Source organism: Haliotis rubra, unplaced genomic scaffold (genome assembly GCF_003918875.1).
Source record: "Haliotis rubra isolate DU_JTF1 unplaced genomic scaffold, ASM391887v1 Scf635, whole genome shotgun sequence".
Classification (NCBI taxonomy): domain Eukaryota; kingdom Metazoa; phylum Mollusca; class Gastropoda; order Lepetellida; family Haliotidae; genus Haliotis; species Haliotis rubra.
Genome location: NW_025767341.1, coordinates 363,677 through 379,629, shown reverse-complemented (window position 1 = coordinate 379,629; position 15,953 = coordinate 363,677). Strand labels below are relative to the sequence as shown.

The window sequence follows — 15,953 nt, the reverse complement described above, 5'->3', positions numbered from 1 at the left end:
TTTCCACATATGTTTGACTTCAACAGGTTTTATGCTACAGGTTTTAATTTCGCTTCGAGAATACTATGCAGTTGAGCCTTTTATTTCAGAAACAGTTACAACCTTCAAACGTCTTTCATAACCCAAGAGTTATTCCCCTTTTCCAGCGGCATGCTGTCTTTATTTTGTTTACTTTGTATTACATGATCAGGCAAATCCAGAAACCATTGCAAAGCAGTGTCCTCCAGACACAACAACATAACTGAATCGTATTGATCATCATGATACCTCTGAATTGCCGCCCATGCTTCAATGCTTCAAAGGGTGGCAATCCTCGGTAATGTTCAAGTTTAATTTGGCTCTTATTTGGATCGTTTCGGGATCATCACCACATGTGCAGTTGTAAGCAGTTGAGCTTTTTATTTCAGAAACAGTTCCAACCTTCAAACGTCCTTCATAACCCCAGAGTTATTCCCCTTGTCCAGCGACATGCTCACCTTGCATACCGCTAAAGAAAATGGAGTTATCTCCCTTAGATCAATGTTTCACTAAACATTTTTTGTACCTTATTACCATACTTCACAACACCATAAGCTTGCAGGTTGATGGAGGTGATTCAAGTGAGTGAGTGAGTGAGTGAGTGTATCAGGTTTTACACTTCCGCTTCTAGCCAGCAATATCACGGCGGGGAACACCAGAAATGGGCTTCACACATTGTGCCCTTGTCGAATCGAACCTCGGTCTTTGACGTGACAAACAAACGCCTTAACCACAAGACTACCCTGCCACCCCAGGTGAAAGAAAACTACACAACTTGAAACAAAATCAAATCCCTGGTGTCAAACCACAGCTGTCTTGACAGCTCACACAAAATGGTCACCGTTGCCTTGAGCTGGTTGTAATAGAAATGACTGTCTCTGTGGTTGGGAGCATTTGCCAGGAGAGCGTATGGTCAGGGCACGATCCCCTGGCTGCTCTACACCACAAAACATTAAGAGATGGTACTTGTTATTACTATGCTTCGTGTTCGGCATTAAGTGAGTGAGTGAGTGAGTGAGTTTAGTTTTACGCCGCACTCAGCAATATTCCAGCTATATGGTGGCGGTCTGTAAATAATGGAGTTTGGACCAGACAATCCAGTGATCAACAGCATGAGCATCGATCTGCGCAGTTGGGAACCGATGACACGTGTCAACCAAGTCAGCGAGTCTGACCACCTGACCCAGTTAGTCGCCTCTTATGACAAGCATGGGTTACTGAAGATCAATATTCTAAACCGGACCTTCACGGGTTTAGCATTAAGGGTATAAAACAAGTCAGCTGAGTGTCAGTACACATGTAAAGGCTATTCATGTTAATAGCAGCATGGTATCTCAGTTGGCTAACACCATAACACCAATATATGTCCTGACAAGTGTACAGAACATACAGAACGCACGCGCACATGCACGCACGAACGCACGTCCGCATGCACATGTATGTCACCATTCAAGTGCCATAAAACTGATATCACTTACCACATGTTATGTAACCATTCCCGTTCCGGTCGAAAATCTGGAAGGCCAGGGCATACATGGCATCGGGAAGACACAGTAGGGCCTCGAACGCCTGGAACTCCGTGAACGAAATGAGCCTGTCATCAGAAAACACATAATTATGTTATTAGATTGGTATTGTCATAAATAGAATGCAGCCTACGTCAGGCTAATATGCCTCACCTTGAACCTAAAACAAAGCAATTTAAAAATACGTACTTAGTCACATATATTTATTGACTAAAGGATATTTGTCCAAGTAGTACATAAAGAATGTCACAATTTTAAACATACAAAATTCCTGTTGTAAGTATGTGTGAGGACAGTCTATCGCCTTGTTGTGACTGCAGCGTAAGGATTATGTGCTCAAATCACATGAACCATTAAACCGCATTGACCCTTCAGTGCTTCTATGATATGTGGGACTATTTGAGCATATTAGCGCACAGTTGATTAATAGTTCATATGCTACTGCATAAGTAAACATTTTTATTCTTAAACCAAGCTAAAGGAACATTTGAATTCAGAATTTCAAAACCATCAAAACTTTTCAAATGAAACCTTAAAACTTTTCCTCAAGTGTTCAAGTATCAATCTGGCTTCATATGGGCATTTTAACCTTTTATTAGGCTTGGGCATGTCCTTGAGTGAGTGAGTGAGTGAAGGTTTATGCCGCTTTTAGCAATATTCCAGCAATATCATGGCAAGGGGACACCAGAATGGGCTTCTCACATTGTACCCATGTGGAGAATGGAACCCGGGTTTTTGGTGCGACAAGTGAACTCTTAACCACTAGGCTACCCTAACGCTATTTCACAAGAGATTTTCCTACGCCTTGATGTATGAATCTTGATATATTTCATGTGTCCAAGTTCTGTTTACATGGCATAGTTTCCAGAAATGCTGCAGCTGGCATTTCCTTAAAACTTCAGACATCCAGTTAACATAAGACTGCTTGAAACCAGCTGTACCATACAGACGAAGATCAGGCTTTTTAAGAAAATGGAATATTTCTGAATGTGCCAGGGATTGGGATCAAGAACTTTGACAATGGGCCATTTTCAGGATTACCAGCCATTATCTGAATTTAGAATAGGCCACTGCCCTTCTATCAATAGTAAACTTCAAAATTTTAATGCGCTATTTTTTATTCTAATGTGCAAAATTGCCCATGGCCCGTCTTTCCCAATCCTTAATGTGTACATCCTCCCTGATAATATTGTGCCCACCCGTCACGAGAAGTGTCGACGCTGCTGGCCAACAACTGGAGTGTGTAGTCATTGTAGTCTTTGGAGTCAAGGACTTGGAGATAGTGATGGATGAGGTCAGAGTAGGTCATAAACTTCTCAGCTTCTATCTCCTTCGTTGCATACTGAAACAGTGGGTGATACATCTTAGTGTTATCAACGACAGGGAAAGGTCAAAATGACTTCTCTGAGTGGCATTTATAGAACTTGGGAAGTAGAATACAGACAGATTTATGGATAACATATTCTTCTTCTTTTTTAGTACAATGTTTCGTAACAGATTCTTGTACCCTTGTCTGTCAGTGGTACAAGATTCTGTAACGAAACATCGCTCTCACAAAATGTTATCCGTCAGTGTGTCAGTGAGGACCAAATGACTTTGGTCATTAATCAAGTCAATATTAATGTTATTTTTTTTTATACTGTTGATGATAACTACACTGAAATGTTTGAAAGGCATTTAGAATTTGGAAGAAGATGAATGCATGAAACATTTTACAGATAACAACTTCTTTTATTGTTTGTCACAGCGGTTAAGAGCTACTTCTCTCTCCTTGTGAAACACTTGAAGGTTCATGTATTTATACACTGATGATGTGTATTGACATAAACATTGGATGGCAACCACTTACGTGAAACACACAAGCACTAATGATGATCATGATGATGATTTGGAGATTTTATGTGTGGCGTTGCGATATTACACATATTTCGCGCACAGACCCGCCAGGCCATTTAGTGTTTGATCGAAAGAGAGGTGATATGACAAAGATATGGCAACCTGAATGGGGCTTTAAGGTTGCATAAATAGGGGAGCTGAACTACAGGGTGCTTTGGTTGGTATTTGCTTTATCATTTTTTGTTTCATTTTCTTCAGGTTATGTGTTTGGGTTTGTTTTTCAGTATGTTGAATATATAACCAATCACACAAGCAGAGTTATGATACAAACACACAGCATCATCTGGCCACTTGTGTGTTGACTTACTCATTGTAAATATCAGTGTTGCAACATGGTGTCACTTGTGTGTTGACTTACTGTAAACGTAGTTTATTTCGCACAGATTTTATTTTCGCGCTTGTTCCGCGCAAAACATTTTAGCGCGAAAATTTATACACCGCGAATAAACCTGTCATTCATTCAGTCTAGCCACGCTCGCCCTGAGTTGTTACCATAACACATCACGTTTGAAGACAGAAATCTACAGCAGTATTTTATTTATTCATTTAGATACAAACGTATCATCATGAAGCGAATAGTCACTAACACTCAATCATCTCATTCACAACAACCCGGCTTGTTTGAAATCACAAAGAGCTTCATATACAGGATAAGTTAATTAGTCAGATTGTCAGAATTCGGAACATAATACTGATGTGTTTTTCATCTCTTCCGTGAGTAAACGGGTTACTGTGTACCAGTATATCGCACAGATAGGGATTTCCTGTGAGTAAGTAATAAACGCCGCCTGACAGGTTAAGCCACTCTGTTTGTTTTCACCGCTATTAGTGGCGGCCAAAGAGACAGCTGGCAGTTCCGGCAATTACTGATTGCGCGAATAATTGACTGCGCGATGTAGTCTAAACTGTCAATTCCGCGAAAATTGCACCACCCGAAAATAAGTACGTTTACAGTATTCATTGTAAATATCAGTGTTGCAACATGGTGCCACATGTGTGTTGACTTATACATTGTAAATATCAGTGTTGCAACATGGTGCCACTTGTGTGTTGACTTATTCATTGTTAATATCAGTGTTGCAACATGGTGCCACTTGTGTGTTGACTTATTCATTGTAAATATCAGTGTTGCAACATGGTGCCACTTGTGTGTTGACTTATTCATTGTAAATATCAGTGTTGCAACATGGTGTCACTTGTGTGTTGACTTATTCATTGTAAATATCAGTGTTTCAACATGGTGTCACTTAACCACCTGTATCTTCTTCATAATCATAACAATGTACAAACGTGATAAACACATAGAAACTAAGATAATCATGTGAGGAAGAGTGAGAGAGTGAAATGGGTTTTACGCCACTTGTAGCAATATTCCAGCAATATCACGGCAAGGGACACCAGAAATGGGCTTCACACATTGTGCCCATGTGGAGAACGGAACCCGGATCTTCAGCGTGAGCGAACAAACGCCTTAACCACTTGACTACCCCACCGCCAACGAGACTTTGAGAGGAAGAGCTGACTGACTGAGTTTAGTTTTACGCCGCTTTTAGCAATATTCCAGCAATATCACGGCGGGGGACACCAGAAATGGGCTTAACACATTGTGCCCATGTGGGGAATCGAACCCGGGTCTTCGGCGTGACGAGCCAACGCTTTAACCACTAGGCTACCCCACCGCCCTCTTGAGAGGAAGAGAGTTTTATGGATGCCAACTTCTTCAGTATGAGGAACACGATGTTTTGAAGTATATACAATGTGTACTTACTCCTTCATCCACCTGCAGAAAATGTAAGTATACACTTAGAAACATTGTGTTCCTCATAATAAAGAAGGTGGCATCCACAAAACTTTCTTCTTTATGTGTATCACTTCTAAATGACCTAAGATAATCATGTGGTAATAAAAAAGATTGTCACCAGGAACATATCATTTCTCACCTTCAAGAATATTTCCTTGAGTTCCTCCGGCTTCGCTCGACTCTTAAAGATGTCATCCTGTAAGGTGAAAAGAATGTTCACTTTCTTGCACAGAATAATACAAACAAACTCTGTCAAACATATGGAATAAGAGAGACAGATCTTTCAGACAAGCAAGAAAAGATATCAGGTCCTAATGTAAATAATTCAAAAGATTCCAGATTGTTTTGATTAAATGTTGTTTAACATGGCATTCACTAATATTAAAACCATTTGATGGCATCCTGGAAATAATCATGTGTGGACCACACAATCCAGTGATCAGTATTGCGAACACAGATGTACACAGGTAAAGACAAGAGACTTAGGACGCCAAAGTTTGACAGCTAAGTAAGCAGAGCTACAGATAACGTTTTGGGTCATTGAGTTATGTACTCGCTTGTGGTCATCTCAATTGGATATTCTAATTTTCCTTTCAGTAACCAAATAAAATGTACTCACCTCACTCAAAGTCAATTGGGTATTTTGTCATTTTCCATTAATTGTTAAAATATAATAAAGTTTAAATGTTAGTGTCTGTTATTTATATTTGATCTGTAATATGAGAAACGATAAGAGAGACTGCAAGTTGCCAAGTTCATGTCCTGAAATAGAACCTCTCAATACCTCAGTTATTGTATCTATCCACCGGTACGCAAGCTAAGATTTGACACTTTTGTGTGTACGCATGTAACATCACATCTATTGAGTGTTTACAAAATTTCAAGCGTACTTGTCCGCAATAGACTTAATAGGAATTGAGTTTTCGCATAAATATTTGCGTAATTTATGCAGATACGCAGCTTATCTGTACCTCTGAGTAAGTATATTTAATCACTTAAAACATGACGTACTAGTGTTCATGCTTATTCACACTACATTCTGTGACAATCTCTATTGAATATAGCAAGCATATTATTTCCTTCACAACCACACACAGTGACCCTTATATTTCTCTTAAAATAACAGGTTTAATCCCTGTCAATGCTACTTTTCTTTACCAATATAAGATGCAATACAGAATGCACTTTTTTGATCAACATAGAAATAGAATATTCAGGACTGTCAAATTACATAAGACAATTATGTGCCCCATGAACATAGGGAGTCATATGCTCTTAAGTCCCATCAACTTTGTAAGAACATATTCAAGAGAGGTTTTATAAATAACTTGATAAATTGGTCAAAATTGCAAAAGGTTAATATATATCTCAAAATATACAGATTGAATTACTCAAATTCCCACACTCATCAGCCTCTTCTTTGAAGTTGGGATGTACAATATCGAACAAAATTTATTTCACGAGATCGACATTTTGATACAGATGATGTTTTGGTCTGCCTCTACTGGGTTTGTTAGTTTCACCTCCATCAAAATTCTCAAGAACAGTTTTGGCGAAGTCAAAGTTTGTTATGCTAGCAGTCATTGGCACAATTAATTTATCATGCTGTTGGTGAAAATACTGATTCATGAAAAGAATTTTCTATACTGCACGATATGACCAAAATATTAATTAAAAAAATTGCCAATTTTTTTTTTTAAAAGGGCTGATTATTGTGTTCTAAATATAGTGGCAGGCATATTTAAGATCGCCAAACTCTGTGACCAATTTTTAACAACTTTGGGTCAGGTAAGGCTGTGGTGTGGTGTGGTGTGGTGTGGTGTGGTGTGGTGGTTTGGTGTGGTGTGGTGTGGTGTGGTGTGGTGTGGTGTGGTGTGGTGTGGTTTGGGTGTGGTTTGGTTTGTTGTTTAATGCCGCACTCAGCAATATTCTAGCTATATGGTGGCAGTCTGTAAATAATCGAGTTTGGACCAGACAATCCAGTGATCAACAGCATAAGCATTGATCTACAATTGGGATACAATGGCATGTGTCAACCAAGTCGGTAAGCCTGATAATCCTATAGCTCAAAATGACAGGCATTTCTTCTTACAAGATAAATATTGCAACTGGGATACGATGACATGTGCCAACCAAGTCAGCAAGCTTGGCCACCACATCCCATTAGTCGCCTCTTAAGACAAGCATGGGTTACTAAGTCCAAGTATAACCCAGATCTTCACAGGTTATAAAGGTGTGACAATTCATACAAGGTTTTAACTGAACACATGGTAGGCTTTCAGATGCTGAAACTGCAGCAACAAGCATGGCTTACTAAGTCCAAGTATAACCCAGATCTTCACAGGTTATAAAGGTGTGACAATTCATACAAGGTTTTAACTGAACACATGGTAGGCTTTCAGATGCTGAAACTGCAGCAACAAGCATGGCTTACTAAGTCCAAGTATAACCCAGATCTTCACAGGTTATAAAGGACAATTCCATACAAGGTGTGACAATTCATATAAGGTTTTAACTGAACACATGGTAGGCTTTCAGATGTTGAAACTGCAGCAACAAGCATGGCTTACTAAGTCCAAGTATAACCCAGATCTTCACAGGTTATAAAGGTGTGACAATTCATACAAGGTTTTAACTGAACACATGGTAGGCTTTCAGATGCTGAAACTGCAGCAACAAGCATGGCTTACTAAGTCCAAGTATAACCCAGATCTTCACAGGTTATAAAGGTGTGACAATTCATACAAGGTTTTAACTGAACACATGGTAGGCTTTCAGATGTTGAAACTGCAGCAACAAGCATGGCTTACTAAGTCCAAGTATAACCCAGATCTTCACAGGTTATAAAGGTGTGACAATTCATACAAGGTTTTAACTGAACACATGGTAGGCTTTCAGATGCTGAAACTGCAGCAACAAGCATGGCTTACTAAGTCCAAGTATAACCCAGATCTTCACAGGTTATAAAGGTGTGACAATTCATACAAGGTTTTAACTGAACACATGGTAGGCTTTCAGATGTTGAAACTGCAGCAACAAGCATGGCTTACTAAGTCCAAGTATAACCCAGATCTTCACAGGTTATAAAGGTGTGACAATTCATACAAGGTTTTAACTGAACACATGGTAGGCTTTCAGATGCTGAAACTGCAGCAACAAGCATGGCTTACTAAGTCCAAGTATAACCCAGATCTTCACAGGTTATAAAGGTGTGACAATTCATACAAGGTTTTAACTGAACACATGGTAGGCTTTCAGATGTTGAAACTGCAGCAACAAGCATGGCTTACTAAGTCCAAGTATAACCCAGATCTTCACAGGTTATAAAGGTGTGACAATTCATACAAGGTTTTAACTGAACACATGGTAGGCTTTCAGATGCTGAAACTGCAGCAACAAGCATGGCTTACTAAGTCCAAGTATAACAAAGATCTTCACAGGTTATAAAGGTGTGACAATTCATACAAGGTTTTAACTGAACACATGGTAGGCTTTCAGATGCTGAAACTGCAGCAACAAGCATGGCTTACTAAGTCCAAGTATAACCCAGATCTTCACAGGTTATAAAGGTGTGACAATTCATACAAGGTTTTAACTGAACACATGGTAGGCTTTCAGATGCTGAAACTGCAGCAACACTAGAAAATCATGTGAAAGTAACTAAAAAATATAACAAACCCACAAACATACTAGGTTTATGTTAAAACTAAACAAACATACTGGCTGTATGACAATTTCATAGTTACACACAGAGAAAAGGCAAAATATATAATAATAATAATAATAAGTGTTCTTGTATAGCGCACAAATCAAACTGCAAGGCAATTTCTCTAGGCGATAAAAGATAGAGTGATCTGAAGAAAGGATTAAAGTTCATAAGCTTGTTTAAAAAGGAAAGTTTTCAGTTGGGACTGGAAAGATTCCACAGACGCGGCTTGTCGGATGTGAAGAGGCAGTGAGTTCCAGAAAAGGGGAGCTGTGTAAGAGAACTGTCTATGTCCATATGACTTTAATCTGACCTTGGGGGCATTCAACTGACAATTAGAACTTGATCTTAAAAGCCGTGGTGGGACATATTCACTGAGGAGATCTTTCAGATAGATTGGAGCTTTGTCATGGAGGCACTTGAAAGCGAGAGTGAGGATTTTATATTCTCCATATGTTCAACCATAATACTTCCTATATTTCCCCTATAATTTCTATATTCATTGTTGAATCAGGATATTTTTTAGCTCGTTAAAGAGACACTTTAGTTTGGGTCCTTCATACAAACTTTGAAATGCAGAGATGTGGGTAATGCAGAAGCTAAAGGACAGCAGACAATATGGCTCAATGTAACTCACTTGACACAGTTAAGTGAGTCAATAAGGCAAAAATATTCTTTGAAATGTTATCTCGTAAAAATAAATATCTTTGAAGTCATCTTGATAAAAATAGTAACACACAAAGTGGTGGTGTTTTGATGATCGATTATAATCGATAATTGATAGGTTACCCTTTTCCGATGCGATAACTGATTGCAAAATTTCATAATCGATTGTTGCTATTAATTCTTACGAAAACAGCAATGAATACCCAGCTCAGACCACAAGACAACTGGCAGTTACCGATAATCATAACTTCTATCCGCTTTATTCACAGAAATCACAATCATATTGTGTCTACTCACGCCTCAAAATGAAGTGTAGTTGACAGAAAATGGATAGTTGAACAGTCATCTTTTCTATATCTTGGTAGCCTGTCAATATTTATTCTTGTACACATTTTTTGTTGATCAGTGTAGACTTGGGTTGTTTGTGATTTTGTACAATCTTGCCTCAAATGACAATTAAAACTTATGAAAAATATTATATTTAGGATCTTTTAGGTTCTGGTAGATGTACCCTTAAGTCACGTTTTTCACAGAAACCAACCACAAAAGCTGATATATTTCATTTAATGCTCACTATCATCACATAATTAAGAAAATGACAAATACACAACATTGCAGTATTGTAAAAGAGTTCAAATGTTTACCTGGGAATTGCACAAGTTGTACAAAATATTTAAATCTTAATCAGTGTAACCGATTATACAATCAATCATTAATCGGATGGGACAATCCAATAGCAACCGATATTCGATTATGAAATTTCAACCGATTCCCACCACTAACTATAAGTTTCACAGCTGTGCTATTTGATATCAAATGTGTACTGGCTGGCGAACAGCTATTGCCAATACATATTTAAATCTTAATCAGTGTAACCGATTATACAATCAATCATTAATCGGATGGGACAATCCAACAGCAACCGATATTCGATTATGAAATTTCAAGCGATTCCCACCACTAACTATAAGTTTCACAGCTGTGCTATTTGATATCAAATGTGTACTGGCTGGCGAACAGCTATTGCCAATACATATTTAAATCTTAATCAGTGTAACCGATTATACAATCAATCATTAATCGGATGGGACAATCCAATAGCAACCGATATTCGATTATGAAATTTCAACCGATTCCCACCACTAACTTTAAGTTTCACAGCTGTGCTATTTGATATCAAATGTGTACTGGCTGGCGAACAGCTATTGCCAATACATCAGTATCACTCAATTACACTTCCGGTATTTTTCCCCCCACAGTATTTGATGACAATAAAAAGACAGAAAAAGCAAATTCTTCACGGTAAGTAACATAAAAGAAAACTTAAAGATAAGTTATGAACCCTATAAAAAGTTTTAACTTAGTCGGGTGGATGTCACACGATCTATATAATAGCAAGTTCAAGTTCACTAAAGTCATTAATTGTTTCATTCCTTATCAATCTACTGTAAAAAACACTCATGTAGTCACACAATCAATTATTCGAGGTTACTTTATGATATAAATATAATTATTTCACAAATGACAAGAGAAATTCTGAAATAGCGATAACTGTTTTATTTACAGCAAAGACGTATACGTCTTTGTTTACAGTTAGTTGTGAGAAAGACCTAGTACTGCTATGATTCCCTTCCACCGGGTTATATAAAAACATGATTGGCAGCAGTGAATGGGCTGGACACATCAATGAATAGCTAATTAAATATCATAATTAATTCTGTTTCACTAATTTAACCAAAGACGGCAGTAATTTTGTAAATACCGCAAAAATATGGCAATAACTGTTAGGCAGCCAGTGGTGAACATGATGCAAAGGTCTCAAAGGACGAAAAATGTGGTTCTCTGTGCATTTGGCTCAAGTTCCAAGATTCATCGAAAACAACCTAACCACAACTATCCACAAACATACACAAATATACCAACAAAATAATCACTTGAACATACCCTACATAACGATCAACTAGACACAAGATTATGGGCTATCTGCTCAGGGTGTAGGATCTGTGTCAACACAGATTGGGTCAAGTAGGGTTTTAGTTTGGACTAGAAATCAGGACTTAATCTGACTAAAGAGACATCATCCATGAGGCTTAAAATAGTACAGGTGACCCTTCCAGGCTCCATTTAGGGTGAAATACACTTACCTCCATGTTTGACCACATTTTGAAGACTAACAACTAAAACACTGCCAATGCTGATGATGTTGGTATTAGACTGACATTTATAGCCCATTGGAGACCTCATAGTTGCAGCAGGTGCAGGCAGGTAATATATACAATATAATAGATCGCAATGTATGTATACAGTGTGACCTAGAGTGAATGCGTTTAGTTTTACGCTGCTTTTAGCAATATTCCAGCAATATGACAGCAGGGGACACCAGAAATGGGCTTCACACAATGTGCCAATGCGGAGAATCGAACCCTGGTCTTCAGCGTGATGAGCAACCGCTTTAACCAATAAGCTACCCTCCGCCCCCAGTTTGAGCATGGAGCTAAATTACTGATTATTAGAGTGAGTGAGCGAGTTTAGTTTTTACGCCGCTTTTAGCAATATTCCAGCAATATCACGGCGGGGGACACCAGAAAATGGACTTAACACATTGTGCCCATGTGGGGAATCGAACCCGGGTTTTCGGCGCGACGAGCTGAACGCCTTAACCACTAGGCCACCCCACCACCCCCAGTTTGAGCATGGAGCTAAATTACTGATTATTAGAAAAAGCATGGATCCTTGCAACGATGTCGGGGCAGTTCCCGCTACATTGCACTCCCTTTCCATTGATCTGCTCTTTTTACAAGTGAGTGAGTGAGTGAGTGAGTTTTATGCCCCTGTCAACAAATGGCTACCAAAGACCTATTCTGAAATCTCCACAAGGACTCATTGGTCCGTCCGAGATCAGAGTGCATAATAAAGTGGACATGCATCTATGCATGATATACATAATTGAAACTGATATACAGATAAATATTACTTCAATGAATGGCCTTTACAGATAGCATGATCTTTAATACACTTTACTATTGCCAGTTATACCACTGATAATCATATGTCATAGAAATATGGATACATGATATAGAAAATGATACATTTAACATGTTTCACAATAACGCTTTCCTTTATTGAATACAGCTGTTGCCATTAATGCACTTGATCAACATGGTGCAGCTTGTTACCAGACAAATCAAGGAATGATTTACAGGCATAACACTTGCTTAGAAAATAATCATCACATATCAACTGTTTCATTTTGACCTGATAATTGAGTCAAATACATTCCCTATCATCAGAAAATACTTACTATGCCTGCCGCCTTCATTTTTCATATATACAGGAAAGAAAAATTAGGATTGTAACAAAAATAAAACTTGCCTAGGAAATAATCAACGCATATGAATTGTTTTATTTGGAGCCGATAATCGAGTCAAATACATTCATCATCAGAAAATTCTTACTTACTATGTTTACCATCTTCATTTTCATACACAATGCAATTATAATTAAGGTTGTAACATTCAGCAGTTAGTTGCAATACATACTCATGGAAACAAATAAGGGAACACCTGAAAGTACAAATGTTCCTTTATTCTTTTCCTGGTTTCTTCACAAGCTTTGAATTGCACTGTGGGTGAAAATCTGGAAAAGAATAAAGGAACACTTGTACTTTCAGGTGTTCCCTTATTTGTTTCCATGAGTATATTTTGTCATGCACTATGAAATTGACGGTTTCTTAAGTGAGTGAGTGACTTTGGTTTAATGCCGCTTTTAGCAATATTACAGCAATATCACAGCGGGGACACCAGAAATGGGCTTCACACATTGTACCCAAGTGGGGAATGTTTCTTAAGTGAATATTTTAAAATCTTGTCATTATGAACACTTACAACATGTAACATGCTTACAAAATGTCATTACTGATTACATATAATTACAGACTCATGCAGTACTCAGGGTATCTGGCATGTAATTGGAGACAAATCATACGAAGAAGAAAGTATACCATACATGCTCTAGACCAGCTTCTCTACATACTGAGAAGCTGATTACAAGGTTCAGAAGAGAAACCTGTAATGTGATACAGCTACTGTCTATACCATCTGTAAGCTATAATGATAATGAGCGAAAGATGCTTGACTGAACTCAATCAGGGTTGAAAATTAAACAAGCCCAAGGTCCCTGTGCAAATTATTCATAATAAAACCTGATCACTGCTGACGTACCAGACAATATATTTTCGCTGCTGCTACAAACAATATTTTCTTTTAAAAACTAAAATATCATAATAAAATTCGGCACTGCATCTTTCCTTTAGACTAAAATTGGTCCCCAAATTTGAAAATAATCCAATGATTTTCCAAGTTATTGTTTGAGCAAGTTTCTAAGTTCAAATCCTTAAATTATTATAATTCTTAAAAAAGTTTACAATATCATTATCACAATTTGCACTGCACCTCACATTTAGACAATAAAGGTGGCCCCCAATTTGAGAACAATCCAACCAATAGTTTTACAAGCTACAGGTGGAACAAATATGTCGTTAAAACGACGGATGGACAGAAATTCTTGATATAACTCTATACCCCTGAACTTCTTAGGTTGATAATATTTCTGCTAACCTTCTGGATAATTTACAGGCACAATATCACACATTTTCGACAATATTTTGACCTATATTTTATATATTGCGGCATATGCTCTCACTTTAACTTCCTGCTGATGCAATAGTAGACTTACTATTCCTTACAACTTGCCTGAAATCGATATAATTGAAACTTTGAGGCGAACAGCTTCCAAATAGACAACACTTGCCATATATGGAATGTAAACAATTGCTCCGTACATCGAAAACAGTCGCATGTGGTGTTGTCGGTGCTTGACGAACTGGTTTCAAATCACACGGTATGCATAGGATATTCATAAAGAGTGCTCCAAGGGACACAACTCCATGGGGTTCGCTTGAAATAACGTTCGGTCGGTGGAGGGTGCGAGAGTCGATTTAATGCAACGTTGCATTAATTCATTCGAACGTTTTAATTTAATATTGTAATCTAAATGAGTAAATATTTTTTTAATAAATTATATGGTAGCTTCCCTGAGGGCTGATAGTTAGTATTATTGAGAGAAATGCATTATTTATTTTTAGAAAAGTGTGGTGTGACATTGTGCCTTTTAAGTATTAGACAAATCTCCTGATATTTTAGTTAAATCCCTGGATTATTCTTAATGGGTGTACAAGAAAAGGAAAAGTGAAATAAGCCATGTGCAAATACAACACAAGAAAGTAAATACATACATACATACAATACTATATGTAAACCACTCATCAGATAGACTTACATTATTCTTCATCGCCCATAAGAAGCAGCCAAACAGACAATAGAAATAACATTACAATAATGATCATTAAGTTAAATATATACTGTCCTATTTCAAAGACGATTCAACGATGAATTTTCTACACATCCACAAATCAAAATGAAAATACAAAATTCATTCAACATGTCAGACAAATTCACTGCATTTGTACCAAAAAAAGAAGTCTTATTTCATAAGTTATTGATTCAAAAAAAAGAAAGAAAAAAAAAGAAGACAAACCGTTACCATGTTAACCGTAACTAAAGACAAATTAACCCCGATAAACATTTTGTCTTAATTTCTTCACTCTGACCAAGAACACGTGAAAACAAAATGGAATTGATAATGTATATGTGTACAATAATCATTTGCTTCATGCTTCTACAGCTTGTACTTTATGTAAGTATATGTATTGTACACATGCAAAACATTCATGTAGATTTTTCATGATTTGTATTGGTTATTATAAGTATCAGTGGCAAATTGGTGGCAAATTGGTATAAAAGGTCATGAGTGAGTAAGTAAGGTTTTACATCGCTTTTAGCAATATTCCAGCAATATCACAGCAGGGGACACCAGAAATGGGCTTCACACATTGTACCCATGTGGGGAATCGAACCCGGGTCTTGGGCATGACAGAACGCTTTATTACTGGGCTACCCCACGGCCCCCGTTCGTATTTGAGCAGTAAACAATTTAATAAAGTAAACTCCAAATACTTGTACATGAACTAATTACTTTAAATGACATATTCAAACATATCAAGAGTTTGTGAATCACATCATAGATCTAGCAAGTGTCATGAAAATGTTTTTTTGAATTCCTAAAATTCTATGGAATTTTTCAAAAATGTAAGGTTGCTCTGTTTGTTTCATTATGAAACTCTGCAAATTGCATTTGCAAATTTCGCATCCAATGTAAAATGATGCAACTTGCTTCTTTAAAGTGATGACATATATATCATGAACATAAACTTCACAGAATC

At 37.6% G+C, this 15,953-nt stretch overlaps 1 protein-coding gene across 1 annotated transcript in view; it reads right to left on the bottom strand.

Moving 5' to 3' along the window:
- Positions 1 to 15,953, bottom strand: part of LOC124256683 (calcium-binding mitochondrial carrier protein Aralar2-like) — a 49,691-nt gene that overhangs the window by 24,550 nt on the left and 9,188 nt on the right. The window contains 4 exon segments of the mRNA XM_046690655.1: positions 1,497 to 1,612; positions 2,744 to 2,886; positions 5,381 to 5,437; positions 14,951 to 14,956. Of these exon segments, the coding sequence (XP_046546611.1) occupies positions 1,497 to 1,612; positions 2,744 to 2,886; positions 5,381 to 5,437; positions 14,951 to 14,956 (322 nt within the window).